General features: G+C 38.8%; 2 protein-coding genes and 1 long non-coding RNA gene across 5 annotated transcripts; 2 read left to right on the top strand and 1 right to left on the bottom strand.

Moving 5' to 3' along the window:
* Positions 1-596: 596 nt before the first annotated feature.
* Positions 597-6,353, top strand: LOC103701988 (1-deoxy-D-xylulose 5-phosphate reductoisomerase, chloroplastic-like). Its single transcript, XM_039127058.1, has 12 exons — positions 597-870; positions 1,507-1,682; positions 2,075-2,161; positions 2,282-2,407; positions 2,487-2,549; positions 3,061-3,210; positions 3,399-3,466; positions 3,977-4,088; positions 4,186-4,290; positions 4,481-4,602; positions 5,212-5,358; positions 5,995-6,353. Exons 1-12 carry the CDS (start codon positions 786-788, stop codon positions 6,161-6,163), a joined length of 1,410 nt encoding a protein of 469 aa, XP_038982986.1. The 5' UTR covers positions 597-785; the 3' UTR covers positions 6,164-6,353.
* Positions 6,354-11,321: 4,968 nt separating this feature from the next.
* LOC103701989 lies at positions 11,322-12,320 on the bottom strand. Its single transcript, XM_008784242.4, has one exon. The coding sequence runs from the start codon at positions 12,227-12,229 to the stop codon at positions 11,444-11,446; it is 786 nt and encodes a 261-aa protein (XP_008782464.2). The 5' UTR covers positions 12,230-12,320; the 3' UTR covers positions 11,322-11,443.
* A 4,977-nt stretch (positions 12,321-17,297) lies between these two features.
* On the top strand, positions 17,298-25,929 carry LOC113462396. Of its 3 annotated transcripts, XR_005512092.1 has the most exons (6): positions 17,298-17,992; positions 21,626-21,742; positions 22,887-22,962; positions 23,826-23,978; positions 24,126-24,206; positions 25,187-25,929. It is a non-coding gene; the product is annotated as an uncharacterized LOC113462396 (long non-coding RNA). The 3 variants fall into 3 exon arrangements; XR_005512091.1 differs by having other exon boundaries at positions 22,887-23,978; XR_005512090.1 differs by having other exon boundaries at positions 21,626-23,978.
* The last annotated feature ends 1,523 nt before the right edge of the window (positions 25,930-27,452 follow it).

The raw sequence follows: 27,452 nt of genomic DNA, 5'->3' as shown, positions 1-27,452 counted from the left end.
TCAAAATTAAAACCGATTTGAATGGAAATCGGAACGGTCATATTTCCATATGTATTGGATCCGTGACTAGAATTTGAATGAAATTTGAATATTAAAAAGAGTCAAGATTGAATTTTGGAGGATTAGGACATTCTTATTTCTTCTGAAATCGAAATAGAAATAAAACTCGTCTCAACCAAATGGCTGGAATGGCAGACATCTTTTTTTTCATTCTCATTTCACAGTCTAACCCTCCCGAGCCATGGGACAAATCACTTTTCCAATGATTATTTTTGTAAGAAATAAATAAACCCCTTTTATGTCTCACCCTCAACCATAAGATCAACTTCCAAAATAATTTTGGTCAGCCAACGTCCTTTTGTGGAAAATGTTAAATATCATGGTTTTTCCCTACATTACGCCAATATTAGATTTCTTTTTTCTTGGTACAAGCCAATATTAGATGTTAGCTATATCTTTTATTACTAAAAAATAAAAATATAGGCATTTAATAATTAACTAATTTATACACTTGGCCGCCTGGGGGTATGATCCGGTATGCCAACTCCCCGCTCCATCCATGTGATTCCAGGATTCCGTCTTCGTCTTATCCCCCTCCCTTAAAATACTCCTCCCACTCCCATTTTTCCCTTAGAAGAAATATATAGCCTCCCTCTCTCCCTCTCTCTCCCTCCCTCCATCTCTCTCTCTCAATCCCTCTCTGTACCTCCCTCCCTCCCTCTCTCTCTCTCTCTCTCTCTCTCTCTCCCTCTCCGTTCGGATAACTGAGGAGTAGGACGGTCGTGATGGCGCTGAAAGTTCCATTGCCCCCGGAGATTGGAGGGATCTCATTCTTGGATTCAAGAAGAGGAACCTTCCAACAGCTCAAAGGTGAGATTTTTGAGGTTTTTTTCTTCCAAAACCAGCGGTTTTGTTTTCTGTTTCATATCTTTTGTAGTACAGGATTAGCTCAACTGCGGTAGTGTCGTATTTTATCGCCGGTGGATTATCTGCGAATTTTTCTTTTAAATTTCATTCGTAATCTGGTTTCTTGGTGAGCATCTGTTTATTTTTGGAATATTTCGTAACTTTTCTCATTGATTTCTAAGGAAATTTTGTTGGATTATATGTGTAGAGTGTAAAAAGAGTGTAAAAAGATAGTCTGTTTTTTAAGTTTATCGAAGTAAAATATGTTTTTTGTTCGCGATTGGTCCTGATGGATATATTGATCCACCTGAATTCGGATAGTTTCGAGCGAATAATTAGATTTGCAATGATTAGCTCTGCGAAAAAGTTCCTCACATCTGTACTTCTCTCCGTCTCAGCTTAGTTTTGTAGGTTTTGTTTTGAAAAAAAAAAAAAAACAATTTTTATTGCCTTTGTTAGCTGAATAGTGCTTTCTTAAACACTTAAAAGAGAAAAATCAAGTATTTACTGGGTTTTCTTCTGAGGTTTGAGCGATTTAAGTATATAAAATTGTCTTGTAGAAATCTTGGAGTTAAAGCCTATACTTTGATGTGTTTTCAGTGGGATTTCCTTTGAGAAGGAAGGGTTCAGGTTCATCAAGGAGAACATGCTGCTTAATGCAGCAGGCTCCACCGCCGGCCTGGCCTGGCCGAGCTGCTGCAGAATCAAGACAAAAGTCATGGGACGGTCCAAAGCCTATCTCAATTGTTGGATCTACTGGTTCGATTGGAACTCAGGTATACAGCACAGATGCAGTACATTTTTATTTACTATGTAGCACTTTGTTTTATGTTTATGCATATTCAACCAAATGAAGGTCTGAAAATTTGCATGAAGTGCTTGTACCACCAATTTGAGACCTTTTTTTTGCTTTCTTTTTTTTTGTTTTGTGTGTGTGCGTGTGTATGTGTGGAGTTGTTTGGGATCATGTCCTAGTGACATCTACCATTCGTAGTGGCCAAACCTCAAACTCATCAGACCAATATGGTAGCTGCGATTAAGAGCCTTAATGACTTTTCTGTGCATCTTGCTCAAACTAGAGTCAGATATCCGATCTATTTCTCTTCTATAAACTATGGTCACCAGATCCTGTTATATATTTTCTTCTAATTTTTTATTATGTTTTCAGACATTGGACATAGTGGCTGAAAATCCAGATAAGTTTAGGGTTGTTGCTCTTGCCGCTGGCTCTAACGTGACGCTCTTAGCTGATCAGGTATGCATGAAGTTACTCAAGTAAAGTCGCCAAAGATGGTGACAAGCAAGTATATTTTGAGAACTACTAAATTGTCTCGTGAGTTTAAATATCTGCTCTTCTTTTCTATTTTTTGAACAGGTTAAACAATTCAAACCTCAATTGGTCTCTGTAAGAAATGAGTCATTGTTTGGGGAACTAAAAGAAGCTTTGGCTGATGCAGAACACAAACCTGAAATTATTCCTGGGGAGCAAGGTGTTATAGAGGTCAGGCATTATTCTGCATCCCTCTGCTTTTTGTAATGGCATGATTTAATCAAGTAACATATTTGAATATGATTTTCAGGTTGCTCGCCACCCAGATGCTGTTACAGTAGTCACAGGAATAGTAGGATGTGCAGGCTTAAAGGTAAAGGCTCAAGCTTCCTGCATAACTCTTGATAGTTTTTGTCTCAGACTACAGTAAACTATATGTTTGATATGAAGGATTCTATTCTTGGTTTAGGTTTTGACATGGTAAATTTATATCAAAACAGCATAGACAGTTGTATAGGAAAGGGTTGTAGGAGGGAAGATTTTGGCATAAATCATTACATCAATATCCAGATAATGGTGCTTTTACTTTCTGGATGGTAGCAGTGAACTAAAAGTTGTGGATGTCATCACGGGCTTCAGTTAGGGAAGGCCTTTCCAAAACAATGGTTGATAGCTGCTAATTGTGTATCTGTAGTTGCTAATTATGCTGAGAGAAATAATTAAAAAAGATAATGTGGCATTCTTGTTGTGACATCATTAGTTTTACTATTTTGAGTCATTTTTTCATATCTGGTATTATGGTGGTCAATATAATTTTGATTACTGATAATATGGTAATAGTAGATAAACATCCATTTCCAACGAAATCCTTTTTTTGTTGTCAGCCTACTGTAGCTGCAATTGAGGCTGGAATTGACATAGCCTTGGCGAACAAAGAGACTCTTATTGCAGGTGGTCCTTTTGTGCTTCCACTTGCACACAAGCATAAAGTGAAAATACTTCCTGCTGATTCAGAACATTCTGCCATATTCCAGGTATCTAGGTTTGTCGCCGGTGGAACTTTTCTAAGTAAATTCCAGATTGCAGTTCATTTTTTGTTCTGAAATGAAAATATTCTCTTCATGCTATTTCTGTTTACCTGATTTCATGCTCATATAGAACTGTTCGTTCCTCAAGTTGGTTGATGAAGAATGATGATTAGAAAATGTTCGTTTATCTCCAGTGTATTCAAGGTTTGCCAGAGGGTGCACTTCGACGCATAATTTTGACCGCATCTGGAGGAGCGTTCAGGTGCATTTAAGATCTAATGTTTTTTTTATCTACCATATGTGCATCTTGATATGGAGAGTAATAAGGAATCTGAAATTTTTGTTGCATAAATTTTCATTGAAAGCTTAGCTGTTGAGTAAATTTTTGTTTGAATTTATTTTCTAGCTATTAATCAGTGTTCTTCCTTCAGAGGCAAAAAGAGAGCTAAAAAAGAGCTTAATCAATGAAGCAAACCAGACTAATTTGGATTTTTGAGTACATAAATTACCTTTTTATGCATAAGTTCTTGATCTGGCTGTCTTTTGCTACCGAACAAGCTACTCCCTTATAGTAAAGGAGGAAATGATTTAAACTGTGCCCTTTTTGTTTTAATATGATAATCCTTTTCATGTAATGCCATCACCTTAATAGAAGTAACTAGCCAAGCTCTAATAATAATAAAAAAAAGTTCTTCCCTGCAGTTATGTTCCTGTAGCCTCCATTTTACAGTCAGGAATTTAGACAAACACTTTTACATGGTACTTGTGATAGGGATTTGCCAGTTGAAAAGTTAAAAGAGGTGAAAGTTGCAGATGCTTTGAAACATCCAAACTGGAATATGGGGAAAAAGATCACTGTGGATTCTGCTACCCTTTTCAATAAGGTATTATGTTTTTGATGACTTTGCAAGATGCATCATAAATGTCTATTTCTCTAGTTATTCGAGGCCTACAGCTACCAGCAAGTTCTTTGTTGTACAGGGGTTAGAAGTTATTGAAGCACACTATCTATTTGGGGCTGAGTATGATAATATTGAGATTGTGATTCATCCACAGTCCATCATTCACTCTATGGTTGAGACACAGGTGAATCTCTTGTAATTCATTGCTATGACTTGCTTTTGGATATTATATTTCAAGCGATGTTTGACAGCATGAAAGTTGCATTTATCGTTTCATTTGAAACTGATTTGGAGCTTAAACTTGTTTATTTGGAGACACTGTAGGTCCAGTCTAGAATCAAGAATTCCTAAATTATTCTATGTTGTTTTCACAGGATTCATCTGTTTTGGCTCAGTTGGGATGGCCTGATATGCGCCTACCTATCCTTTATACAATGTCTTGGCCAGAGAGAATTTATTGCTCTGAGAAAACATGGCCTCGACTTGATCTTTGCAAGTATGGAACTCTTATTCTCCTAATTACTATGATCCGCATGCACTAGTTTTCAGAGCTTACAGTTGTGTATTATCATTCACATATCAAAAACAACTCTAAGTGTATTTTATAAATAATATTATGGTGTATTTTATAAATAATATTATACTGACCTAATTATGCCTTTTGCATCATCTTACTGAGATGAAAAAAGAATAATAGGCAGATATGGCTTGGATAGATAAAATATACTAAATCGTGCTGGTGGCAGTTTGACATATTATTTGGGTAAATTGATCTTTACAATGAGCGAAAAATTGTCTGAAATCTTGAAATTGAAGAAGAAGATCATTTTGCTGCTATGCATCAAATCAAAAGATTACAGCTGTTCTTTTCCATACAATGAAGTGTGAATTTTATCAATAGATGGACTGTATGGCAAATAATCACCACATTCTTTGATAACATAACCATGGGTCTGAAATTGCTGCTGAAATGTATTTGGTACAAAAAAAAGGATTGTTTATTACAGATGATAGCATGTAGGCAACTATATGAATTGAAGTTCTTGAATGTGATTCTCTTCTGATTACTAACCATAGCAAAACCTCATTTAAATGCGTGGTGCAGGCTTGGTTCATTGACATTTAAGGCTCCCGATAATGTGAAATACCCATCCATGGAACTTGCCTATGCAGCTGGGCGAGCTGGGGGCACCATGACAGGAGTTCTTAGTGCTGCTAATGAGAAGGCAGTGGAGATGTTCATCAGTGAGCAGTATGCAATCTTCTCTTTTTTATTTAGGGCCTTTTATTATCTTAGTGGTTATTTCCTACTTAAACGTTTGGTTTTCATGTTGTCAAGGTTAATGATAACTGCACATGATTGTATACCTCTGAACTTATAAAATGCTGCATTGTGTTGTTCGGTTTTTTGCTTTAAACAACAGAGAGCTTATGCCAGATTTCTAGACTTTAGACTTGCTTGCAGCATATGCTGATACTTCTCCTTCCTGTATAGACTTTTCCATCAGACTTAGAGAACGATGCAACTTCCCTCAAATGATATAAATATTTGACAAGTTACACTATTAGCTAACAACTTAACATTCAGTAAAGAGATTGATGTCGAGGGTTTTTATTTAATATTAAAATATTAAAATTGAAATATTTATATTCTGCTGCATCATACGGCTTTCAAAGAAGGAAAGTTTTTCATACAGCTCTCCATCTTTAATCTTGTTATTTCTTTTTTGTGCATTGCATTTTCATGAAATTTGTGCATTCTTGCTTCAGACGTGTCGCTGATTTATCAGCAAAGTGAATATTCATTCTTTTATCTCTGTGAATATGGAAGGTAATCTCTTTCCTTAAAATAGATGAATATATCTTACGATATTTGCATGTATTTCAGAATCGGCTACCTGGACATTTTCAAGGTCGTGGAGCTTACATGCGACGCTCATCGGAATGACCTGGTGGCAAACCCTTCCCTTGAGGAGATCATACATTACGACTTGTGGGCTCGAAAGTTTGCAGCTAGTTTTCAACCATCATCCGGCTTGAGTCCTGTTCCTGCATAAGTAGTCCAGATGAGCTAGAATGCTGTGGTGAATGGGACCCCTTAAGGTGCATGATAGATAATAGGCCCTTGTCAACTTGTTCTTGGGTGTCATCTTCATTGCCAGAGTGCATGAAATGATGAAGCACCCATCATGTATTGGAACAAGAAAAGATGCAAGGGGAATTTATTTATCTCAATCTTTTTATGCATCGACAGGGTTCAGTTGAACAAAAAAAATGAAAAAAAGTTCCATGAAATCGTAATATTGCAGCTGAAAAAATGAAGAACGAGATTAGTTTGTTGCTTTATATACATTTCCTTGTTTCTCTTTCCTCCCTCTCTTTTGGGCACAGTGGGGAGGAAAGAAGAAACATAGGGAAAGATTGCAGTCTATTAAAGTGATCCCAGCCATGTCCGCCATGGCTAACAAACGAGTAGGTTGAGGGAGCGTAGAAGAAGACCGAACGACCCCATTTCCAGGCGGACTCGTAAGATGATCGGATGGTTGGTTTGATTCTCTGAAAGCATGAGAGACTCTGCTTAGAAACACAGCAAAATGGTGTCAGCCGATAGAGGGTGTAGAGTTCCGAGAGTTGTGAGCAGCCTGAGCACGCGAGAAAACTAGGCCCGGCTTGGATTTCCAGCCTGACAAGCCTGTAGTTCCTGGGCTGGGTCAGAGAAAGTATACCAACTTGGATCACGGCCCCGTATCGTCGCCCTTGGGTTGGTCTTGGCCTTGGCCCAAGCCTGACCCTGACCTATTGGCATGCCAAAATCTGCTGTGATAAAAGTTGACAAACCCAGTTTGTAATTATGTAGACAAGAAACAGGCTTACCATGTTTTAATTGGCATCTTACCATGTTTTAATGACTTTTATCATACCAACACCAACGAGGAGTGATTTGAGCATCTGACTAACATTCACAATGGTATTCATACTCGTCGAAGGAAAATAGATATGGATATAGATGGTTAATAGATATGGATATGAATAGATAACTATCTGAACCGTATTCGAATATCTATTTGTTTAAATTTTATATAGCACTCACGAAATTTTAAGAAAAATAAATGACTATATTAACATATTATTAATTTAATTTATCATCCGTTTAGTAATATTTTTGATTCTATGGTCATAAAATTTAATTAATCTATAGATGTATTAATATCGGATCTCTAGTACCAACCATTCTTTTCTGCAACCAAAATATTCTTAGATGAAATTATAGCTTACTTGCGAACAGGAGGGAAGAGATATTGGAATCAAGCTTTCAAATCTTATCGTGGCATGGCAACTAAGTTACATGAGAGATTAATAGCAAGTTATTTAAACAACATGAAGGCAATTGTATGCACGAAGGAACCTAGAAACTTGGGCCCGGTTTGGAAACTGGATAAGGGCCTTTATTCCGTACTTATCCTACCTATCCTTGTATGAGCGGGAAAACACTATTTTGGACCCGGAACCACTTATCCCCGACATTTGGAGAAACTCAGGATAACGGGGGACCGGGGCTGCTGTATCTTTTGCGCGAAAGGATGATTCAACTTTCTTCGCACGAATGTGCCGTTGGATTCTTCACCGGTCGCTTTGAGATGTGTGCAGGCTGCTGAAAGATTGAGTTTGGATCGCGTTGAGATCTGTGCAGTGGATGCTTCGACGGTGGAGTCGCGAGAAGGAAGCTGAATCCTTTTTTTTTTTCGCGCGAAAGATGCAAGATATACCTATCAAGAACAACTCCGTCCAAGAAAATTCTAAAACTAGATATACCTATCAAGAATAACTGCGACTAATCCTCATTTTCCTTCTCCTTATTCCAATTTAGGCCTAAGAAATCATAAACAAATAAATGAATATTATTTGTTTACGGCCTGTTTGGTCGCTGGATATCTCCAAAACGGAGGTGATCTATCCCGCAATCCGACGAAAGAGTAGCCAGGTCAACGCCACTTATCGTCTTATCCTGGGTTAAAATGATTGTTAGGAAGTGAAATAATTCTACTCCAACCAAAAAGGGAGAGAACCATCCTCTCTCTCTTCGTTTCTCCACCATTTCTCACTTTTTAAATTTTGACTTCCAATTCCCTACCAAACAGTACTTAATACCTAAATTAGAGATAAAAGAATCTGGAGGCATAGATAAGGTTAGGGATAACCAAGTTTTCGATCCATTAAACAAACTCAGCTTTACAGCTGTAGGACTTGCCGAGACTTATTATACTGTTTAGTTGAAGAAAGTCATTTCTCTCATATATGGTTTTCTATCTTAGAATACATGTATACATACAACGTACATGTATGTATGTATATGTCTGTTTGTGTGTATGTATGTATGTATGTATGTGGTTTTTCTCATTACTTTGGGTTTGGTGGTCGATAGCTGTGGATATAGATGGACCTGCGGTATTTTATGTTCAAGTTATCTAACCCATGGCCTCTTTGACATCATGTGGGCTCGTGTGAAAGAAGTTCGGACATACGAGCGCGGCATATGTTAATTTAAATTTTCAACTAGACATCAGCACCTACAATCTAATTCAAAAATTGATCTTATCATTAACAAACCACCACACTTGCAAATAACCCTCAGAAATCATGTTCTTTTAGATTTTCATCTTAACATTTTGAAGTTATTCAAAAAGTCATGCTCAAAGTATTCTTTTTTTCAGTGAACTGGTTACCACTCGTATTTGTTACTAAGAAATCAGGAGACTTCTTCTCCTTTTCCAACATCAATATCCAGTAGCAAGGTCCACCGAATCGGGCCCAACTGCCCTAATGCGAAACTAGGTCGGTTCGCCTAATACATTCGGTTCCGGCCCCATACCGGCTGGAACCTCTACTGAGCCGACCGGAACCGGCCAATAAGTGTTCAAACCGACCGGAACTAGCCGAAATCAGTCAGTTTAGTGAAGACTTATGGGATGAACGTTGGGCTGATGTGCATCCTGCCTATGCTGATGATCCAGATATCTACGAGAGGCATCACCATTCAATCCAATTTTAGATATTGGTATGTATGTTGAATTTAAAATTATGTAATTAATTGTATTATTTTTTAATTTTTACGTTACTACTTGATTTAAGGATATTTTATGTTGTTCATTTTATGATTTGTATCATTTTACAGCAATAAGATGCATCATATAGGTTAAACGGAGATCATAGAAATATTAAAAAAATAAAAAATATTAAAAAATATAAAATTAGACTTAAAATTATTGAAAACGTTTAAAAATAGTAATTATCAATTAAATATTCTTGAAAGCTTAAAAAAAAAATGGGCATGCTAGTTAGGTCAGTGTGGTACCGAACTTGTACGAAACCATATTGAGCATCAATCGATATGGGTTTCGGTACCAGTTTGGCGAACTTTGCCTAATAGTAGATGTGTTCATCTGACCTGGTCAACGATAGGCCTCCGGACCTTTTGTTTGCTTGGAAGTATCCATAGAAAGTGCCATGGTACATGCCGATATCCAAAATAATAGATCTTCGGGTAGATAGCCTCCTAAATCACTACCTTTTAAATGATTAATTTGTTGTTGGATTATAAAAGTCGAAATAGCTTGACTTGGTACATTAATTATGCGTCAAGTCACACAACCTTGATTGGGCTTCACGCTAAGGATAAGATGGAGATGGCAAGAAGGATGTCCAAATTAAATACCATCATATACATCCCTTACTTGTTAGCTTTTAATACATGTTTTGGTGACTAGCGGAAGACATCATTCTCTTAGACTGCATATATCGCACCATGCCGTTCGAATCAACAGCCTCTATTCATCGAGCACGTATCTTGATGTGCGGAATAAGTTCTTGGAGACTTGGAACGTGTCCTCTCCTTTTCAATTATGATATTGTCAAAGTGGACCAGATAGATTTCAACCTACATATTAAACTAAAGATAATGGCCTGGGAGTTGGTGCATGGTTTGAGACCAGTAATAAATTGACACAAAAACTAAGGGAGAATAAATCCTACGTCAAAGATGTTGGTGATATTATAAATAGTTGGATTAGATGACAAAGAAGGGAAGGGAAGAAGTCTTCATATTTTAACTAACTGTAGGCTTTGTCATTAAGCTCCTATTCATGTTCGGTGCCACCTTTCCAGAACATCAACGACTAGGATGGCGAGCATCATGCTGATACCCAAACACAATTTCACACTGGAAAGTAAATTCTGACCCGTTCTTGCATAAATGGTTTGAATTAGGAGTGGCATTGTGGGATAGCGGAAGCAAATCTCTTGTGAGAAAACTCGAAAAGAGAAGTTGTTCGGTAACTTCATATATATAATTAAATTTTTAAAAAATATAACATATGTATGATGGCTGGCAATTTTTTTTTCCCATTAAGTTGATAGTGCACTTATAGACTGCACCACACGAGCCTAGTAATAAATGATACTACAATAGAACTAAATGAACAAACATTGATTTTTTTATGAACTTTATTTGCAAGATAACATGTTTGATCAAGAAATGGGGAAGAACAAATAAAACAAAAAACAAAAGCATATAGGTGGAACTGAAATAATAGATATCCTTCGTCATGAGATAGAACTTTAATGATCTTTTTTCTGGTGTTTTTATCGAAGCTTCAAATACATAACTTCTATTATAACCAAAGATCTATTCTTACCAAGCAGAGATGCTCTGGTTTCATTTCAACAATAATTCAAGTTTGAAGCACTTCCCATGAAGAAGAGAAACACACAAAGAAAATACCAATATGTTTCTGGCATAAAGAAATAAAATAAATTGCCATCAGTGATGCACCAACTGCCATATTGTAGCTCTTTTTGTATGGAGGTGGCCCATGACACATGTGCCTCACATGATTATGGCAATAACAAGGAGCTTTCTTCCCCATGGCTAATATAAAGTATTTCTAATTTTCTGTATAACAATATTTTTGTCAAAAAGTAATTACATTAATATTATCATTGCAGTAATTACATTAATATTATCATTGCCAATCTCTTTTCGGGGCATAACAAATAGAGCTGCCAATTGGATAGTTCCGTAGGTGGCCGTTTACTCGTGAGGCTATGTGGATTGGAGGAAAAATTGCCTAAAGCATTTCGAAATTTATTATTTTTTAATTTTTTTAAAAAGTATAGTCATACTAAAATTATATGAATCATCTATTTTGGCAATAATAATAATAATAATTTTTTTTTCCATTTTGTTGATGCCAGCCAAGTTTCCAAAAGAACAAAAAGCACCCAAGCCGAGTCGCATTTTTGTATTTTCCAACGAAACAATTACAAAAAAAAAAGAGATTTTAGAAGGGGTGATGTGTCCTGCTGAAGCCGTTCACATTGGCGAATAATCCGACCGGCCGGTAAGGTAAGAATGACCGCCGCCCGCCTTTCGCCTTCTCCCCCTTCCCCTTCCCGTAGTACAGCCGGTGGGCGGTGACCAGATCCAACTCCGCCGCCCGACCCCCTTTCTTTGCCGCCGCGTTCGCCGCCGTAGCGTCAGCGTGAGGGTTTGTGGTCTTATCCATTGATGGCGGCGGCGCTGCTATGAACACGAACTTCTCCTTCCCGTCGCTGTGGCTCCGCCCCAAAATCAGGTCCCGGAGCCGCCACCGCCGGGGCGACCCGGTGGAGGCGCTCTTCTTGCAGCGCTCCGGTGACTGCGGCACCGACCGCGGCGACCACGCACAATACTCCCCCGCCGCCTCGGACGACGCGGACGACGAGGAGCTCCGGTCCTCGATCACGAGCTGCCGGAGGGGGACCCCCTCCTCCACGTCCGTCGCCGGTTCGCCGACGGTGGAGAGGAGGAGGTTGCGGTCGAAGACGGGGTAGGCGGGAAGGATCCGGCCGTTGGAGAAGATCTCGTCGGCCGTGATGGGGGTCTCCCCCACCGGGCCCCTTACCGCGAAGGTGAACTCGAAATCGTCGCTAGAGTCGTCATCGTCGGCAACCTCCTCCGCGGGGCGATCGGCGGCGGAGACGTGATGAATGGAATCCTGAAGGACGGCGGCGATCTCCTCCTGGGTCTCGCCGAAGCTGGGGGACAGCGTGAGGTAGGGCTGCGGCTCTCGGTGTTCCATCATCATCGGTTAAGATGCTACGGTCCCTGATTTCTTGTTCTATGGGAAGGGGATGGGGAACGGCGTATATATAAAGGCCTGAGGGAGTGGGGAGCCGCGGTCTTCGATGGCGTCGAACTTTCCTTGAAGGGAATGAGCTGTTTGCCGGCCGCCATCTCGCACGTGCGATAATCTCTAGAAGGCCAGGCCTCACGCGGTGCAGTTTCCTTGGCTGGGGACGGTGGCTTCGCCGTCCGCTTCTCCCAGAGTTTTTCATAACGGCGTTATAACGGTGTCGTCTGAGCATTCTTTGGTTAAGTCATTATTTATAAATTATAGATATATAAGATTACTTTTGTTATTAGGAAAAAAATCTGAAAATTTATATTATATTATATATAACTTTTAAAGAGAATAATGAGGTTTTTCTTGTATTTATATTATATTATTTAATTATTTTTAAAATAAAAATTGTTATGTATTATGAGGAAGGTGGAAAAATAATGAAAAAATAGAAAAAATATAATAGCATATTTATAAAATTTGAAAATACTGTTTTTATATATATTATAAATTATATCTTTTATTATTATAAAATGGATGAGCTAGAGTTGCTTGCATTTGTGAACAAAGTTAGCTCCAATTATATCTATGCTTATCTCATTTATGTCTGAGAGATTCTAAATTATAGTAAATTGTATAGAAAAATTGTTGGTGAATAATTTGAGAATACAACAAGATCCAGCTGGACCTTGCTCATGCACACCCCTAACTTTTGCTTTTTAAAAGTTGTCATTTTTTAAAATGATAAAGAGCTACTGTTTTCATTTTGTGGTAGCGTTGGCTCGCGGCAAAATAATGACCGTTTTCTAAATATATGATATATATTTCAAATGTAATAATCCTATCCTCTTCCCGTTAAACGACCGTTATCTTAAATAACTATTGTTTCTTCGAGACGCGCTGACGCGTGCGAAGGAACCTTCTCCCAAAAGGTTTCTGGGTGAAATTTGTCATGCGGTTTTCGACGAGTTTGGCTACAACCGCGTATCCTGTTCACCGCTAACGACCTGGAAGATTCCGAGGGAGGACATCTCCCCTCAAGTGGAGACGCGCCAATAGTCTCTAGAAAAGACAATAACGAGAAGCGTCAACAGTCTCTAGAACGGACAATAACGATGTTTCAAATCAACAGCATGAATTTAGATTACGCCGCCATTTTATAACGTTACAACCCTGCTCATTTTTATGACCTCATTCACCAAGCATATATCTCAAATTACATCGTTATAGAAATGAACAATTATGGTCAGCGATGTTCATGGCAATATGATGCATGCAGTATATGGTATAATTTCTGCATGAGTATAAAAATAAAATATAGGAAACAAAATTCAGAAAGATGAGTCCGAAACAGAGCTATCTTCCGAAACCATGCATTCCAGATGCATTTGCTTGTAGAGTTTGCACCAGTGAGGAGTGGAGAATATCTCCCTATATAGGTTGTACTGATGTTAGAGTAATATAAATATTGTTTTTACCACAAAAAAAAAAAAAGAATATCTCCCCGTTGTAGAACAAAATCTCCACCAAATGCATTGCCACCAAGCTCTTCTAGTATGAGATGCCATGAAAGAGCTCGCCATGGCTTTCCAATCATAGATATATATCTTTCAGCGATGGATTGTTTTCAGACCTGCAAGTTGAAGGATTAGAAATCCAAGTGATTACAGCAGCTGAGTCGTCCTCCAACCACATGGATTCTCTTCTCTACCTTGGCTGGGGTGATGCAATGTACATACTTTTGCATGGCAGTTTAAGCCAAAGTTGTTTCTACGAGAGAAAGCGTTACCTTCATAGGCACCTGATGCAGCTTCCAAACCCACTGAAACTGTATGTTATTAAGTACATATGATACATATCCCTCAATGAAGGCAACCTGATTCTATTGGAACTCCAGCACAGCTGGTTAGATCAATTTCCATGCGCAACGGGAATATGGGAGATTTGGGTCATCATCTCCACACTAAAAAAAAAGGCTAACTGATTGGCATCCCACTTTTCATCTGCAGTCATAAGGTTTGTAACTTTGAGATGAAACATATCCATTTCCATATTGATGTATGTAGGCCAATGGCTCGATGGAATAGTAGAGATCCTCCAAGGATTCCAAAAAGCATTGATAGTTGTGCCAGTGCCGCGATGGACCATATATAGGAATTGGCACTGCACCTTTGCCTCATATATTTTGCTCCAGGAGCCAGAAAAGCTTGCCATTTAATGCCCATTGGCTATCTTGAAGTGAACGTATCCTAAGGCCCCCTTTATTCTTCGGCTCACATATGGTAGACAAAGGTGGTCTACATATGGAATACAATGCAATGCAAGATCAAAAGGTAAATCCCAGATTTTAGAGTTTCAACATTAGTTAATATTAGAATTAGATTCTCAACCTGTAAAGTAATTTGTAAAGAACAAAAAATATTAGAAAAGGATACAACTTTAAGTTGTCATTGCAAATATTCTTAATGAGCATTACGATGATACAGAAGCAAACCCATACATGGAAGAAAACAAAGCCTAATTCAAAAGCAAATTTATTGATTTTTCTCTAGTAGAAGTAAATAAACCTGTCTAGGACATTTCTATAGACACTTAAGACAGCATTTGTTATAGATACATATGTGGCACCCTATTCCCATCATAAGATACTGGAACAGAAGTCATGCAATAGATAGGAATAGAAGACAGTACTGCTTGTAGAAGGGTTGCTCTGCCACCTAGAGATAGAACGTTCCACTTTCAACTTGCAATTCTGGCCCCCATTTTATCCATAATGAAATTGATTAATGCCAGTAGCTGCAAGTTGAGCTTTTGAAAAATGGTTCGAAGCTGATCTCTCACTGTGGATGGTGTAGAAGGACTGAAAATAAGATGTGATTTGGAGAAATTAGTAGCCCGTCCAGAGAAAAACCAATAAGCATCTAATTAATAATAATTTCAAGAGTAACCTATCCCTTGCTGTAGCCCTGACCATAAGTGAACAAATATTGGCAAATAGAGTGTGAGATATGGTGGGTCCCCTAGGCTGCTGAGGTTAATACATGACCTTAGCATTTTAATTAGTTTGAACTGCAACCTGTGAGATGCTAGATAACATCTGGGAGCATATAATAAGAAGATAACGGAGATAAAGGCAGCCTTGTGGCAATCCCTATAATGGAAGAAACCTTTGGGTTGGATCCTGTCATGCATTGACCTTCTCTATATCTACCTTAACCATCATCAGACACCTGGAGCTAGGGCTTGCATAACAGAATGCATGGCTTGCTAGGCCAAGAGAATGTTAATCTTACGGACAGTATTTATTGCAAAAACTAATGGACCAAAAATTATTAGGGCAGTGTATATGTACATTTGTTTCCAACAAGTTGGCATGACAGTATATATAAAGAAACGTGGTTTCAGAACTTCTTACTTAGTTTATTATGACTGGTAAACTTGCTGTCAGATATTTTACAGATAATATTAGAAAATTAGGTCGTACACTGCACAGGCCTGATGATGCAAGAAAATATAAAGAATAATATGGACATGACGCATTTCCTTTTAAAAAAATTGTAGATGTGATGTATGATTTTATGGCCAAACCACGTTTGAATATTGCGGGGTAAGCTATTGTGAGATTGGTTCAGAAGCTTCCTTGCATGGGGTTCCAATCGCCATGCATGACAGCATGCGTGCTCACGCGGTGTGCCGTTCCTTGAACCGCAAGGAAAAATCCTTGAACCGCAAGGAAAAATCCTTGAACCGCAAGGATTGAATTCAAAGAGTCAGCTCAAGATGACGTAAGAAATAAAATTTGTACCTGCAATAAGTGAAAGAAGAATGTTTGGTAAATAGGAGTGGGTTGCATACTATTGGTGCCACAAATTGGGCATCCCCAACTTTTGAAAGACTCTCAACCATGGGCCGGTTTGGCAGCTCTTTGGCACTAGGACGTCGGCGAAGGAGCAGCCATGGTTGGAGGATGCTACCCTTGCTTCGGAACATTCATGCTATGATTAGTGGTGGTATAGCTTTTCAAACCAAGCATGTATTCAGAAAGGCTAACGGGGCTGCAGACTGGGTGGCCTCATATGCAGCCAGTCACGCCGAAGGTGCTATGTGGATTGAGAAGAGGGAGTTATATAGAGTGCTTCGGGACTTGTTATTTTCTGACCATATTGGATGTTTCCGTACTAAATCTATATGAATCATCTGTTTTAGCAAAAAATAAAATAATAATAATAATAAAAGAGCAGCCATGGTGGAAGAGAATCTTGGACTACATTTGGTTCATTGCAAAGAGCATTGGAATGGAATTGGAATTCCGATTTTGGCCCCATGCTATGGCAATAAAAGGTTGAATCATATGTTATTTGGGATCGGGTCGGAGATGGGATTGGACAGGCCCAAGATCCATCAAACCAGCTTAGGGTCAGGTTCGGCCTGGTCCGAGAAGAGTTGGATCAGGCTGGTACTTCGGAGCTTGGAATGGACTCGGCTCCTCGCAATCTATCTCTCCTCTCTCTCTCTCTCCCCACTCCCATGCTCTTCTCGTTTTGCATGGAACAAGAGGCTCAAACCTCATCCAGGCCTAATCAGGTTTCAGGCCAAGCTTGGATTCGAGCTCAGATGGGAATTTTAAAAAATTCGGGCCTTATCTGGTTCAAAGCTTGACAATTTTTCTCAGACTTGGGCTGGATAGGATAGAAACCCAATCCAGCCCGGCTTGATTCTTGCCCTATTTGGAGGAATGGGGGAGGAATAGTCATTCCATAAAAACGAGATAAATGATATTTTTGGTGCTAAACTAATCAATAAACTTTTGTGGTTTAAAATAGCGGCAAACAACAAATTCCAAACGAGATAAATATCAATGGTCATGCTATAAAAATAAATAATTTAATAAAAAACAATAAAAAATTAATAAAAATACTGAAGAAGCGGTCAGTTTCCGGGCCTGGACTGGGCCTTGCGAGAAGCCCAAACCACGCGATCGCTAAAACCCTGCCGCCTTTTTTCGAAGGCTATTTCCGCTCCCTCTCTCCGTCCCCAGGAGCAGCGGAGAGGTGAACCAATGGCGGTCTTGAAGCCCAAGAAGCCCCACCGAACCCCCGAGGACCTCGAGCTCCTCAAATCCGACGTCGCCGCGCCTCCCTCGGCCTCGGGCCCCCCTCCGCCGCCGGATTCGATGACTCTGACTTCCGGAAAACCGGCCCCTTCCGGCCCCCCCAAACCGTGGATCCCAGACTATCCGCTTCCGAAATGATCGATGGTGGCGAGAAGAAGAACCAGAAGGACGACTCCGGTTCCAGGTCCAAACCCATGCCCAAGCCCCATCCGTTGCAAATCGATCCGTTTGGGAACGCCAAAGATGACAACAAGAAGAACCTCCCCAAGTTGCCGTTGATGAAGGCGAGCGAGCTGTCGGGGCTGCGGTACGTGGACGCCGACGAGCTGGAGGGGAAGGTCCTGGGGCCGGATGGGAGGAAGAACGTGCCGGTTTTGGGGGTCGAGGAGCTGAAGAGGCTGGCTGCGAAAAAGAAGGAGGTCGCCGAGAGGTTGCTGCAGCAGCGCACGCGATACTATGATTCTCAAAGTGATTCTTGAGGACTAAGAGCGGGGATATGAGGCTTCTCGAAGTGACGGCGAGGTTGAGGACCTCCGCGGATAAGGTGTCGGCATTCACGTGCTTGGTGGAGGACAATTCAATTGCCAATATGACGGCACTTGATGCCCTACTATGTAAGTTCCCTTTCGTTTGATCTTTTATTTTTCTCGGGGAGTCTACCGAATATAGGTTTAATCATCTGTTTCTTTGATCGCCTACGGATGAATCAAGGTCTGACCTTAAGGGTGGGTTTTGTTTGCGATTGAAATCGGAATCAGAATGGATTTGAATACTTGGGGAGAATCGGGATTGAGTTTTGGGGGATTCGGGCGTTCCCATCTTACCTCCCCCCCCCCCCCCCCCCCCCAAAAAAAAAAGAAAAGAAAAAAAACAAACAAACAAACATGCCCTTATCTATTGTAGTAATGAGTGTTTAAAAGTATTGTTTTTTTTGGAGTCATGATAAGTTTTTATTCTTGAATTTTTGGCTTTAGAGGTCTTTGAAAGTCCAAAACATCTAAGTTGTATGAACTTGAATGTTGAGCAATATAGAGGATCTAAGACAACAAGTTGGATGTAACATAAATGAAAATGTCAATATGGATGTCTCGTAAGATTATAAGCGAGGAATGAGTATATTATCAGAGCTATAGGAATGTTCCATATAAGAATAAAGCAATGGTGAACATATTGAGACAGTATTGGAATGCGAAATGGAGATTTAAGGAGGTTCTACAAGGAGAGATACTTGAATCTTTGTCAAAGGATTTAGAAAGAGAAGGTAAATACCTGAGGTGACATGGATCAAATGTGTGAGAGGGAGTTTGCAGTAATTCCAGAATCAGCCTTCTACAGAAATTTGATGAGCGAGGATGCATAAAGGCAACCTAATATAATTTGGAGAAGGTTTGATTGTTATGCTGTCTTTAGGGCTCTTTTTAGGAGACCATCCAGTTATATCTTCCTAAAAATAGACAAGCTTCTATATATTCTTCATTCTTCTTCTTCTTCTTCTGTTTCATAACCTTTTTTACTTAGAGCAATTCCTACTGCTTCTGGATAAAGGTACACATATTCTGCAAAAATCTGTTAATTGGTAGTCTTGAGAAGTTCCAGGCAGGCCATTACACCAAAATATTGCTGGTTAACTGAACTTGTAAATTGATTTTCCTGCCTCTACAAATGATGGGATTAAAAGTCTGCACAGTTGTTCTTAAAATCATTAGATCCCAAATATTTCAAGGCGGTTCCACACACTTGTGAGATGATCACATCAGAAGAATGGCATAAAGGTAAAGCTCTGATAGATCTGTAGATAATAGTAGAAAAAAAAGAATGTAAAGAAGAATGGAAGAAGATTGTTCAAGAAAATTAAAGCAGTGGGAGGATAACCAAGGTGAAGACAGGAGAGGGAAAGAACATGAAAGATGAGGCAAACAAACTACTTTAACTGAATCGTGTGTCTTCCTCCCCTATATCAATATTTGAAAATAATTTGTGTTTCAACAACTTGAGGTTTAACAATTAAGATGCCCCCTATAGTAATGGTCAGGAACTGATGTTTGGACATTTTCATACATGGGCCTTTGGTCATATCGAAAAGTCCATTTACATTTATTTGGATTAATGACAGATAAATAGAGCAATGCCATGGTAACTATATAATATTAGGATCTAAAATAAGCAATTTTAACAATCATAATCAAGAGTGTTGAATGACTATTTTTCCCATTTCCTTTCAGTTTGTTATTTTGTCCATTTCAAACTTTTCATAATAAGCAATCAAGGCACTATTGTGTTTAATGCAACTATGGTGACTTCAATGGTAGTGAAACACCATGCATTTACTGGCTTTGAAGCACTAAAGGAGTTATTCCTGTCGAGGTCAGTGGCATACCTTTTGTAGAGCTTGTTAAACAAATTTCATTTTTAGGAGGGTACATTTTATCCTATTTATATTACTTCATGTCTTAGTCATATGCTCAATACATTAAAATCTTTAATCTTGTTTAAATACAACAGCCTCTTCTCCAGCTTCGACTGTCATGAGTCAAGCTCTAATATTCACTGACTGAATATTTTGGTGGTCATGTTAGTGCATTGCATCGATTTGTTCAATTATTTTTGACTGTCCTTGGTCAGTGATTGGTGCTTACACTTTTTCTTCTTATTTGACACGCTACTTGCTATCTTCTTGATAATGAATATTAACACATCTTGTTATGATATCTTGTAAAGTTGTAATGAATTTATAATATATCAAATTTCTCCCCCAAAAATAAAAAAGAAACTGGAGATATGTTATAGCATTGCCATTATCAGATGTGAAGTTTTTGCTTTTAGCCTTTGGTCCATTATAAGGTGTCTGAAAAGAGGAGAGCCAGTAGATCTTCGAGGAACTAGAGAATAGGAGGGAGGAGGTATGGGAAAGAACAGGGAAAGACTAATTTAGATTATTTGCAGCAAGAATGTGAATATTTGGAAATAGTTTACAATGCTTTTGTGAATATAACAGGATATTTGCACTTGGCATGCATAATGTGAAAAAACTTGTGCATTAAGGTTGGTGGAGAGGGTGGGGAGGACAAGAGGAGAGGGTGGGCATCGTTAGGATTTGCAAAATTGTCATGCAAGGTAGGAATGATTTTGCTTGAAAACTATGTGCTATAGCTTTATGTACATCTAGCTTTATTTATAGAAAAGTGTTTGTGGCAATGGTATTTCAGACATCTGACAGAAGTTGATGATGAAAGAGGTCATGAGAAGGAAGCTGATTGAATGGAAGTTTGGGTTGCACAGTTGATGGAAGATACAAGGAACACGTTTTTTCTGGTATAGTGCATTAGCTTTTCTGACAATTTCAGTGCTCCTACCTGGTTGGAAAGAAGAATGGGGAAGCTGTCTTGGAATAATTATTCACCTAATAGTCTATATTTCACACTCAGTGAGCTGGTCATTCTCTTATCTGTCCTTGGGATGGCTAGTCTCCTCCTCCCTATAGGCAAGATACTGTATAGCGTTTCTCAAACCCAATTTGCAAATATTCCTAAATAAAGTAAGATGAGACCACTTACCATGGTTCCTGTGGTCTTTGCAGCTTTCCATCCTACATAGTTAAAGCTTTTGATGTATGTCATGCTAGATAAAGGTTGGTATACTGACTTGTAGGAGGATTTTAGAAGTGGAGATAAGTGGACTCAAGAGTTGAGATTGAGATGTTGAAAGGGTAGAAAACATAGTTTGTTCAGAATGCTTCTCAATAGGATAAACAAGCTCTTCATGTGACATTGTAAATCTTAGATGATGTTTAAATTGTATTAATAGATTCTCAGATAAAGTGAGATCTGTTTAAGACACTAAACCCACTAGCTTTTTTGCTTAGCCTTGTGCCTAGAGGGTATATGCATCAAAATTTCAAAGATTTTTTCTTTGTTTCCCTTTCCATCAGATACAAATTGCTTGCTTCACTACCATTTCAGCGGGAGTATTCAATGATTCAAATGGTTGTGCTTTTATGAAGAAGAAAAAGGAATTTACAGATGCTTTCTATTAATAAACTCTCACAATGCTGGCACCCCAATAAGATTGAATTTTATGTGTAAGCTACAGTTATGTTGGTGTGTTTTGCTCCAAGATTGTTGATGATCATGAGAGACATGCTATTTTTTATTGCTTTCCTTTCTTTGCTGCTGTAAAATGGGTTTAGCCTTCACAAGTAGTAAATCTGTTTACTGATAGATTATTCACTTGATTGTTTGTCTTTTCAGGTTACTGCCAGGTCGCAAGTTGAAAAGCATTTTCTAGCATCCCTTGGATACTTTGCCTGAAACAAAAGATGATTTCTCTCTTTTACTTTTTTGGTATTGGGAGGAATGCTTGAAGAGGTGCATCTTGTTAGAACACATCCTCGAAATTTAAATAAGGTTACCACACACCATATGCCTCATGGTCAGCGAAACCGTCTCGAATTGCCCGGTTCAGAGCATACTGAGCTGTACTGGCTATGGGATAGTTCCGGCAACTAAAATGAAAAACCGGCGACGGAGGGGGAGGAGAAGGAGAGAGAGAGAGAGAGAGAGAGAGAGAGAGAGAGAGAGAGAGAGGAAGGAAGAGAGAGGGAGGGTGGTGGCTGGCGGTGGCCTTCGGTTCTCCTGTTTCGAACGACTGGCCGGTGGAGGGTCGTGAAGGGGCGGACGAAACAGGAAAATTGGAGGCGGAACTCCGCCGCCCCTCCACGCAGCTCGTAAGCCTCCGCTGAATGTCCGCCACCCTCCTCTCTCTCTCTCTCTCCCTCTCCCCCTTCTCTCTCTCCTTTCCTCTCACCCATTCTCCCTCTCCCCCTTCCCCTCTACTATGTCGGTAAGGGCTTGGCATGGAACAACATGGGGGCATACCGATCCGTGCTGCCAGGCAATCAGTCTGGGTTCCGGTTCCAGCATAGCAATGCTTGCCTCAGCCAATATTAGGTGTTACTTAATGTTCTACCTTGAGATCTTAAACATCACTGGATTTAATTATGCGTCTTTATTAAAATACTATTACTGATTCATTTTTATCATCCCTTCTAATCAAAGGCAATGCTCCATTATGGTGTGAGCATCTTCAAATTTCTTCACAACGCTTATCCATTATCTCTTAGGCCTTCCCCAGTCCATGACTCTTCATCCATTCTCTGAGTACTGCTCATCCTTCTTGGAGTTTACATTGCAATGTTTAATGGAGAACCCAAGGAAAAAGAAAAACTTCATCTGCTAAGATTTGCAATTTTTTTCTCTGACCTGTGATGGAATATGATTTTAAATGTACCATGATGCAAGTGTTGGAGAAAGAGGATATGAATATTTCATGGTATGATTGGAAAGAGTAAATTACATCTCTAATTTACCATGTTTTGCGATTAAATTAGAAGAATCAACTAATGATATGTAATTCATGCCTTATTTCAGGTCTACTTTAGGAGCCAAAATTTATATATTTCTTTTATTTTTTCTATTTGAGCTTTATTACATTCGAACATGTTGATTGTAGATATGAACGGTTTGTTGTTGCACTCGAGGATGCACTGAAGGGCATGCTACCTGATCTGAAAAACAAAGCAATGAAGGTCAGTACCCAATCCTCTTTTCTTTCAAAACCCTGCCCTGTATCAGCAAACTATTAGTTGATATGGGGTTACGACTTTTCAGACCAAGGTGGTATGTGATTTGTACACCCCTGTACCATGGTAATTTAAACCTTGCTGTATATACATCACCAATGCCTGGCCACTTGTTGGAGTAGCATAAAGTTACATGGTTTAACTAAAAAAAAATCATTTCCTCCTTTTGCGATTAATTTGTCAGTTTTATTTTTCAATTGTCTTTTATACCACGCACACATATATGTACAACTATCATGTGCCTATGGATAAAACTACATCGTTTGATTTAAAAAAATGTTTTCTGTTTAGCTTGCCATTTTGTTTTCTAGTCCTCCTTGTAGCCTTCTTAGGTATACTCATTCATAAAACGCAATGTCAAGGAAGTCAGTGCAAAATTTTGTAATGATTTGGTTGGGACCTGGGAGATGTGCATGTAAAAAATTCTTTGTTATTGAATTTCTTCAATTTTGTTTAGTAAAGCATTAGCATATTGAGATACTTTTATGTGGAATTTATAGGGTAAATATTTGTTGATTTGCTTAAAAGGATGAGAAATCAAGTTTGGCGCATTACTAATGCATGCACAAGTACTTACTCTTTGGAATCAAGCATGTCATGTTCATAGATTTTGTTTTTTGGAGGACAATGCTCTTTTTTTTATTAGTTTAGGTAGTGAGATATGTCTGGCTGGGAAGTTTCTTTTCACCTTGGCTGTTATTACCACTATTTATGAATCTTTAGTGGATGGGTGATTTTTGACATTCTTTTTTATACAAAAAGATGCCCTATTATTTACTTTGATGGTGATTATTTGATGGATATGTCAGGAACACCATATCTTTCTCATGGGACAGCATATCTCTTTAACAAGAGGAAATAATTGATCATGTTTTCATTGCTATTCTTTCCAGACAGTTTACACCCTCTTGAAAAGTAAATCAGAACAAGTGCGCAGGTTGCTCACCGCTCTTGTTAACAAAGTAATATTTCCCTAGCTGCACCCCTATCTTATGCTTTTACTCAAGCTTCATTTCTTCATTGCGGGGAAAATAAAAGGAATACTGTCAATAATGAAGTTTTAACTCCAATTTTAGTGCAAAACATGATCAGTTCTTGGCTATATGCAGCTTGGTGATCCTGAGAGGAAAGTGGCATCTAATGCTTCATATCACTTGTCTTGCTTGTTATCTGCACATCCTAATATGAAGGTAAACCACTTTATCTTTTTCCCAAGTAACAAAAGTTAAACCACATTTTATACTTCCCTTTTCCCCCTCTTTTATTAATTGGCGATCCTAATTTATTATATTTGGTTAGCTATCCTGACTAGCTTCATATAGTTATAAAAGGATGTTGTAATCATTGGCCATATCATAGGAACTGAGTACTGCTTAAGCTTGACTAAAGTTGGGATAGGATGAACATCAATTCCATTTGCCAATCTGTTGTAACTTAGAAGTTGAAAATGCCAATAGATGAGGAATCGCTGTAAGGATCTCGGACCTCATCCAAAAAAGCTACTTAGAAGTTATTATTTAGAGTTTTTGGCATTGTATAAGTATCCAAGGTGTCTTAAGCATACAACTGATATGTAACTAAACACATACTCACATGGGTTCTCACATAGTCCATCTATTTAAGCCCTAACATTCTTGTCAAGCTAAGGATTTAAATTCAATCTAATCTAATTTGCAAATACCATACCTTGATCGGCCAGTGGTCAGCCTCTAAAGGGCTTATGCTGTAATGTCCTATAATCAACTGCATCCTACTTAATCTCTAAATAATTAAATAATACAGTTTGAGTTTGAGTATCTTGTTTTAATAGCAACGCGGACTGTGTGAGTTGGTGGGAGTTGATAGTATTGGCTGCCCATGTGCACCCATCAGTGGCGACAATGGCTCGGACACTATTATCAGGTGCCAGCATTTTTCTGGAGTATCTTATATTATGGAGGACATAGGCCTTGAGAAAATTTTGCGTCCTTATATATTATAATTTTAAAAGAAGGTTTTGACATAGGCCTTGAAAAAATTTTGTAGCCTTATATATTATAATTTTAAAAGAGGGTTTTGACATTGCTATTATCTTGAATCAGATTACAAACGAAAAGTATTCTTATCTATTCTTATCCATGAAATTTTGAGGTATCAGCGGTTTAATACTGGTTATAGATTGTTCGTGCAGGTAGAGGTGTGGCCAAGTTGGGAGGCAATATCATTGTTGTTTCTGGAAGTTGTATGCATGTGTATAGATTTTGTGCACCAGGCATTCCCAAACACGTCTGCTGATAAGTTGCAGAAAAGGATTCCTAGAGCCATCACGATTCAAGATAAATGTTTTAAAATATTTTCTAGTATAAGGTAGGTAAATCCTAGTCATTCTTTTACAGCCAGCCTTTGTGAAAGAAGATAATCCTGGGCCATTTGCATTAAAATAGTATTTGCAAATGTCACAAAAAGATAGGAAAAGAAAATAGTATTGGTATTAAAGATAGAGTAACAGTAAAGTACAGAGTGTGCTTTAACAGCTATCATTTTATAATTATCATTATACCATGGAAGTTATTTGAACTTTGATCTTTTTCTTCTGACCAAAGAGTAGTTTTTAAATTGGAAAATCCATATCTACAATCATGTATTTTATTACATGCTGCAATTTTATTACTCTCTTTCACCATGGTGTAATAATAGTTGTTATAGCAATCTATCATACAGCTTCAAAGACAGGTTCTTGTTTAGGGACATGGGTGTCGCAAAATGTTTTAGTAGCTTCGTATATGTAGTTTTCTATATTGTTATTACTATTATCTTTTTGTAGTGTAGTTTAGTCTCACTTAGTTTAAGGCCGCATATTTAGACCCTCGACCGGGATGAGCAGGCCCTCGGTCGTGCCTATAAATGTCTCATATTGGCACTACCGCTGTTTCGTTGATCCCGTGATCTTTGACCCGTTGACCGGGTCACTGATTGCGGCTATTCGAAGCCGAGATGGACTGGCCCTCTCGCTCTCGCATCACCGCTTGCGTAACCACTAACCAGACAACCCTCCAAGTCCAACCACAGAACATCCTGTACTGCAAATCACTATCTGCCACGTGGGATCATGCGGGTCAGCAACAGAAATACCCCCTTTGGATTGAGGGGGAGGTGACCAACGTCAGGTCGCATCGGGCGCGTCCCGGTACCCAGTGGGATCACCGTAGAAATTTCAACCAATTGCTAAACGGCATGTGGATGGTAGACGGGATTCCCTCCTTTTGATGGAAGGAAAGTCGTGTTGATCACGTATAAGTTCTATATCTGGACCGTCCGATAGATACATATTCCATCGTGATATGTCAGTAGAAAATACAAATGTACGGTGCCGATCATCCCGTGGACTCGGTTGGGCTTCTCGTCCATGATGTATGAGAATACTTCTCCGCTGTCGGTCTCTGGGCCTACGTGCAGGCTCAGTAAGTCAGCTGACATATTAAGAACACCGAACACCATTTCCTTTCACGCACCACATACCTATTATTTTCTGATACTGGGTACGTGTCGGGCTTTTGTTTGCTATTGGTAATTGTTTCTTGTCCAGCTTATTGCGGCTAATCAAAATCTACTGCCCGATTGGAATCATTGGATCCCTTCAACAACGACGGCTCACTAAAACACAACACTGTTACAAAGAAAATAACGTCCGTTGCTGTTTTCCACTTCTTGCGCCATGTCATCGAGGCTTTCTGCAGATATATGTCATCCTTATTCTTCAAAATTTTAATTTGAAACTCCGTAGAAATATTCTGGTATGACTAGCTTGCATGCAATTCAAAACACATAAATTTAACTCCATCCTGCCATTAAGAAAGCAAGTCCTTTTTTCTATGGTGATGATGTTATTCTGATTAAGAACAAGTTCATGGAAGTTATCTTTGACTCGTTCTACCAATCTTTTTTAGTAAAGTATGTGTTTTTTTTACGGTGATGATGTTATTCTGATTAAAGACAAATTAATGAAGGTTATCTTTGATTCATTTTAACAATTCTTTTAGTAAATTGTTCTTCCATCCTATCCAAAAGCTAAAAAGAGTTGCTTATTCAACTTGCAGGTCAACGTGTCTTTGATTTTTTTTTCCTTCTGAGGGAAAATATTACTTCTAGAATTATGTTTGATGATCTACTGATTTTGTTGGAGTGCATACTCCCCCATATGGGCATAATTTTTCCTGGTTTGTTGAATAAAATTCAGGTAAACACTTCTTACTTAAATTAAAGAGCGGGCTATCCAGGACTTTGGGTGTTCCATTTGATGAGTGAAATGACATGTATCATTTACTAAATTCGGCTTTGATTAGATGTTTCAGAAGAGATTGATGATAGTTAAAATGATATTGCTATAATAGAAAATAATGGATGATGATAATATGATAATGAGCCTTTTTAAGAAAAGATTCAATACATCTACATCG

Source organism: Phoenix dactylifera, chromosome 6 (genome assembly GCF_009389715.1).
Source record: "Phoenix dactylifera cultivar Barhee BC4 chromosome 6, palm_55x_up_171113_PBpolish2nd_filt_p, whole genome shotgun sequence".
NCBI classification, from domain to species: domain Eukaryota; kingdom Viridiplantae; phylum Streptophyta; class Magnoliopsida; order Arecales; family Arecaceae; genus Phoenix; species Phoenix dactylifera.
This window is presented reverse-complemented; position numbering and strand designations above follow the sequence as displayed.

Excerpts from the sequence above, each read along its gene's own strand:
- LOC103701988 (XM_039127058.1), top strand. The coding sequence starts at position 786 with ATGGCGCTGAAAGTTCCATTGCCCCCGGAGATTGGAGGGATCTCATTC. Across the intron at positions 871-1,506 it reads AACCTTCCAACAGCTCAAAG|TGGGATTTCCTTTGAGAAGG; the intron begins GTGAGATTTTTG and ends ATGTGTTTTCAG. Across the intron at positions 3,467-3,976 it reads GCATCTGGAGGAGCGTTCAG|GGATTTGCCAGTTGAAAAGT; the intron begins GTGCATTTAAGA and ends TACTTGTGATAG.
- LOC103701989 (XM_008784242.4), bottom strand. The coding sequence starts at position 12,229 with ATGATGATGGAACACCGAGAGCCGCAGCCCTACCTCACGCTGTCCCCC.